We start from the raw sequence: 6,000 nt of genomic DNA on the forward strand, positions 1-6,000 counted from the left end.
AGATTTTTTGTTTATTCTTCCTTTATTGACTCAGATTGATGGTACATCAGGGACTGCTTCATGGGGTGAAGAAGGAACATTTGCAGCCGATATCACAGAACATTCATTCAAGTTCATATCCACAGTAAGTTCCTTGCTATATACACTATGATAGTGTTTGTTAGGGTTCAGCCTTGGCATTTTGTTTGTGTGGCTGTTTTTTCTGGTCTCATGATTAAAGTTTATCTTTTTTCCAGTGAAGTTATTTTGAATATAAGTTTGCACTTTGATAATTTCTTTGCTACCATTGTCCTTGAGATGCAAAGGAGTATGCTGGATTTAGCATTGTTATTTTCAGTACGGTTTTTGTAATGTTGCTCCATTATGTGTTATTCAAAAATTCATTTGCACAAGTTTAGAATGATAAGGGACACTTTTTCCCCACATGAAATAGCATGTTCAATTCCTAACATTATCTTAAAATCATTGCATAATTATTGTGATATTAATCAAGGTTTTGTGATATTGTCTTGATAACACAAGAATGTTGAATACATGTAGATCGTTGATGATTCTCCATAACTGAAAAGATCAGCCATTGAGAACGACACATGGACATATCCCTCAAAATAAAATAAAACTATGATTATCTTATGTACTAGGTTCCTGCAGCTGAGTTTGGTGCTCCTGCTAAGATCACCTTCCCAGGGATCCATTTCAAAGGTCGCTACGGCCTGTACGACGCTCAGAATGAGAGCAGTTCGACCACCACCACCACGGCCAGCTCTAGACAGGGTAGCAACAATATTCTAGAGGCTGTGACGGAGATACAAGCCTTCCAGCACACCCTCTCACCTGATCTTGTCAATCATCTCATCACTGTTCAGAAAGTCATTCTCAAGGTATGATTATGATGTCGTCAGCTTCCCCGCAGGGGGTCCTTAAACACTTGCAGTGCTCTTGGCAGTTTCAACTACCCTAATACAGCAATAATAATAATTATAGGCATTTATATAATAATAATTATAAATAATTACAGTACTTATATAGCGCCTAACACTTACTTTGTCAGAAGTCTCTAAGCGCTTTACAATAATGCAGCATAATTACCCTGGCTTTAGCAGTGCAGCTGTTACGCGCGCTGCATTTCAAGGAATAAATTCCTACCAGGTACCCATTTACTTCACCTGGGTGGAGTGTGGCAAATGTAGATCAATGTCTTGCCAAAGGACATTAGTGCAGCGGCGGGACTCGAACCGCGGACCTTGTGATCGACAGTCCGGCGACGTATCCACTCGACCACAACACCTCTACGATCTAGACAATTCTATTCCGTGGCGCACAAATTAATTATTACCCTAGGCTGGCTTTATCCTAGTTGCCATTACAGTGCTCTAGCATTTCAAGGAATTAATTCCTGCCAGATACCCATTTACCTCACCTGAGTTAAGTGTGGCAAATATGACGTGTCGGGGATGGAACCACGACCTTCAAATTTCAAGTCAAGTGCTTAAACCACTCGACTACGACTTTTCTACACTGGTCTTCTGTTAATTTCCCACATTTTGAAGACAAAATAATAAACTGCTTCAACACCAAAGGAGGCCTGAGGATAAAACTGTTTATTCAAAAAATTATTTTCCTCTCCAGGAATTGAACAACATGGTGAGAGGTATACAGCAGACTCACTGGCCCGTCTTAGAATCATCCAAGACCAAACTCCCACCATCTACCCCTACAGTAGAGAGACTCACATACAGCATGCAAGTCAGATTAGAGGTGAGATTATCCTTCAGGTAGTCACTGAGGATTATTGTAATCATGCAGTGTACTACTGGAAGAAGTACATTAAGTTATTCATTTGGAGCTTGAAGAGTAAATTATGTAAATAAAGATATTGAGAGAGATACACAGAGAGACAGATAATGTGACAGACAAGAAAAGAAAAGTAAGTGAGTGAGAGACAGAGATAAAGGGACAGACCGACATAGAGAGACAAAGGAGGGTTTAAGATGATAAGAAGAGATGAGGGATATGCGATAAAACAAAGAAATTATAAGGAAGGAAACAAAGATGATGGCCCAATATGTATACTTTTTCAGAGACATACATGTAGGCAGCAGATAACCTCTTACAACTAGGAACTACAAGGAAGGAAACGGACATGATGGCACAATGTGTATACTTTTTAGAGACATAGGCAGCACTGAGCAGATAACTGAGAACACACTCGGTCACATCTTTTATTCATGTACATGGATCCACCTAATCCTCCACCGTTTTGTCTCTCCCCATTCTTTTTGTTGTCGCTATCACTAGGGTATCCAAGTAACAGCCACCAGCCCCACTGCCAGTGCAGTCAGGTTTGAGACAGGAGTGGTAGAGCTTGAACTCTCAAACAGACCTCATACAGAGACAGATTCGGGCGCAGAGGATGGTACGTCTTCCTTACTCTCTTTTTTCGTTCTTACTAATTAAAATTTTCAGTGCAAAAATATTGTCCAGCTTTAGAGTTTTTAAAATATCATTGCCTTATATACGTGTAACCCAGAACCTTGCACCCCTAATACATGTTCATGTATTTGTCGACTGCTAACAATGTTGCTCACATTTTGCAAAATTATACAGTGGAACCTGTATATAAAAACCAATCAAGGGACTCAAGAAAAGTAGTCTTTATAGGCAGGTGGTCTTTACAAACAGGTTCCTTTAGTACACATTTCTATAAGAAGCTATTCAAGATAAACAAAAATGTGGTCTTTATAGACAAGTATACAGGTGGTCGCTATTGCAGGTTTTACTGTTTATTGATTTGCACTGTGCAGAAAGCTGGATTATTATGAGCTTCTATAAGGAAAACGTACATTATTCTGAAATTCCATACATTATAACTTTTTGTGTTATAGGTTGCTTTTTATATCCTATACAAAATAGTTAAATTATCACACCTTAAAGGTTGATAAAGAACTTGAGGTTGGTGCAAAGTCAATATACCCATCTTTCATGTGAAGAAGTGATGTAATATTACTGATCTCTTTTAAATCCAAAACAATATGTTCATGTATAATCAATTGCATATCTTTCAGGATGCTAATCTTTGCCATTTTTTCTATCCTGTCTAGTGAATCCCGGTCATGGTATGAGGATGTTTGCCAAAGCTCTCATCGAGTTCAACCTAAGCCTGGGTACCCTGGTCAAGAACCCAGTCTTCATCGAAGCAGAACCAGAGTTCCATGAGATGGCATACTTCAAGACCAAGATAGGACTCAGGAATACTGTCAAGGTATACATCAGGGCCCTGTTTTACAAAGCCTTTTTTCAATGACAAATGACAAATCTGCTGATAACCGATCAAAAGCAAGGATTTCAATAGCTTATAACAACAACTGTCATTTGTCACTGATGACAAGTTTTGTGAAACACCCCCCAGGGCCCTGTTTCATAAAACTTGATATCAATAACATGGCAACATAATCATGGCATCTGATTGGCTGAGAGCAAATTTGTGATAGAAATTTAGCAGTTGTTATAGATAACAAGTTTTATGAAATGGGCCCCTGATGCATTCATGTCATCTTTGTGTCCTTTGTTTACATATATACCTACCATTGATTGCAGTATGGGTACTGTGTTTGCCCTATTTTAAAATAAAATTGCCAACATGTGGGGAGGGGGTGTAGAAGGAATATCAATATCTGCTCTATTCCACTTTACTGAAAAGTGCACAACGAGGTAAAACATGCCGATAGATATCATCTAATGTGATTGTGGCAAATTAAGGGATGATGTTTAAGGGCCCTGGAATATTTATTTTTGCCATACTTGTACACCTGGGGGATGTTTCACAAATATTCTAAGTCGCACTTAACTCCAAGTTGGACTTAAAAATTATGGAGAGCCATTTGTAGCCTTAAAATATATTCAAAAGCAAAGATTTAAGTATTTTAGACTTTTCATAAATTCTGCATCAAAAACATGAAAACTTCAATGATAATAGAAAATGTGAATGATTTGATTTAACATTTTATGCCTTTTAAAATAACTTTTACAACATATTTTTAAAGATACTAACGACTTCCCATAATTGTTAAGTCCAACTTAGAGTTAAGTTCAACTAAGGATCTTTGTGAAACACTCCCCTGTTCTTACTTGTAAACAGGAGATAAATGATGATCTGACTGAGGGAAAGGACACCCTTCTCATCACACTCAACAGACCAACACTCTTTGTACAATCCAGTGCAGCTGATAGAGGTAAGACATGGCTTTCAGAGGTAGAGATCATTTGACAGATACTTCATTTAATCATTCCATTTTCTTCTTTCCTAGATATTTAAACAAAGAATAACTACATGTCTTGGAATTGCAGTACACACCAAAGTAAAAAGGAATTGAAATTGATTATTGAAATCAATTTGTGTAGAAGCTAAATGTCCATATGTTTGAATGAAGATGGCTGATCAAAGTAAGCATTGACAAACAGTTAAATCGGAAGATAATTCACTGAGAGAAGTAATGCATCCGAAATTCAAATTTCTTTCTACATTGACCGTACATTTTTTGACTAATGAAAAACAAGTTCATGCTTCAAGCAAATGATTCTTCTAAAGAATTTTGCCAGTATTCAGGTTCATATCAACAAGCCAAATCTCAGTCTTCGCTCCATATTAAACTGTTTTCCTATGGCACTGTTATCCTTTACGCATTATTGCATACATGTATTCGCAGCATGGAGTCGGTCACCAGCTGTAGATATTATGCTGTGGTCCTATTTACACAATATCATGTCATATTTCATTACCAATCCCAGCTGTGCTTTTATGGCTGAGCTACACCTCTTCCTATGACCAATGGGCAGAGCAGTGGAAGACCATGGCTCAGGATGACAACCTCCAGGGCGTGGCTGTCAATGATTCCATCAGGTTACCCCTCATCAGGAACCAAGAGGGGGGAGACTCCACCCTCTTCTTGCAGCTTACTGTGCAAGAGTTGGGCATCTGCATTCCGATCCTACCCTCGGTACAGGTAAGATGACAAACCAGTATCCAGGCTTTAATTCCTCCAGGACATTGGATATGGTTGCATGATGGTATGAGATTAAGATTTCGCAAAAAATGGAATGTGCTAGAAATAGGATGATATAATAATAATAGTAATAGCTAGTTCTTTTATATCGCTTTTCTGGACCAAAGGCCCTCTCAAAGCGCTTTACAGATATATATATACAGATATAGTAACCTGTTATGTTTTTCCTTCTTTTTTCTTTGTTTTTCATCCATAATCTCGATTTCTACTCATACTATGTTTCTCATAATTTTGTATTATGATAATGAAATATTTGAAATACATGTGTTTCATTTTAATTTGTATTATATATGAGATGTTTTAATCAAATAAAAAAATTATAAACTTGAAATAAAAAGAATTATCTGTATCCAGATTTTCTACATTCATTTTCATGATAATGTCCCTGTGAATTTGCTGTTGAGGTTGTGTGATCATTATGCACCTTTCATACATATACATGTTCATCATAGCATGGAGTGAATGCTTGGAAGATCTTTTACTATGCGTTGTGTATGTGTCTAAATGTTGATACATCATTTTTAACGAAGTGTAAACACTGCATGCGACTCACTGATGTTACTGTTTCATAAGTTCGACTAAGGTGTTCAGATTCTTATTGATTTCAGCATTATCTCTTTAAAAGATGATGGCATTTAATGCATTGAGTTTTTGTTTAATCAGGGATATAACTAAAGTTGAGCAACTATCAAATTCAATTACAGTCTCATACGTGCACATGTAAGCATACCTGCCAACACTTACATATAATCCAGAATATTCTGATTTTCTGGATTTAAAGGACCTGAATTTTTTTTTTTTTTTTTTTTTTTGGGGGGGGGGGGTAGTTTGTTGCTGAAGCCAAATTAAAATTGTTTAATCATGTGCAGCGATTTGAGAGTTTTCAGTGCGTTGAATGGCTGCATGATCGAGCAACGAATTTGCATTCACTTTTTGG

The 6,000-nt window shown here is 37.2% G+C and overlaps 1 protein-coding gene across 1 annotated transcript in view; it reads left to right on the top strand.

The window, feature by feature from the left end:
* Positions 1-5,345, top strand: part of LOC586038 (transmembrane protein KIAA1109) — a 39,819-nt gene extending 34,474 nt beyond the window's left edge. The window contains exons 32-38 of the mRNA XM_030980549.1: positions 35-124; positions 642-881; positions 1,630-1,758; positions 2,299-2,416; positions 3,102-3,262; positions 4,139-4,232; positions 4,789-5,345. Coding sequence (XP_030836409.1) covers positions 35-124; positions 642-881; positions 1,630-1,758; positions 2,299-2,416; positions 3,102-3,262; positions 4,139-4,232; positions 4,789-5,012 — 1,056 coding nt within the window. The 3' untranslated portion in view covers positions 5,013-5,345. The remainder of the gene's footprint in view (positions 1-34; positions 125-641; positions 882-1,629; positions 1,759-2,298; positions 2,417-3,101; positions 3,263-4,138; positions 4,233-4,788) is intronic.
* Positions 5,346-6,000: the final 655 nt, after the last annotated feature.

This window comes from Strongylocentrotus purpuratus, unplaced genomic scaffold (assembly GCF_000002235.5).
Source record: "Strongylocentrotus purpuratus isolate Spur 01 unplaced genomic scaffold, Spur_5.0 spur5_scaffold_11, whole genome shotgun sequence".
NCBI classification, from domain to species: Eukaryota; Metazoa; Echinodermata; class Echinoidea; order Camarodonta; family Strongylocentrotidae; genus Strongylocentrotus; species Strongylocentrotus purpuratus.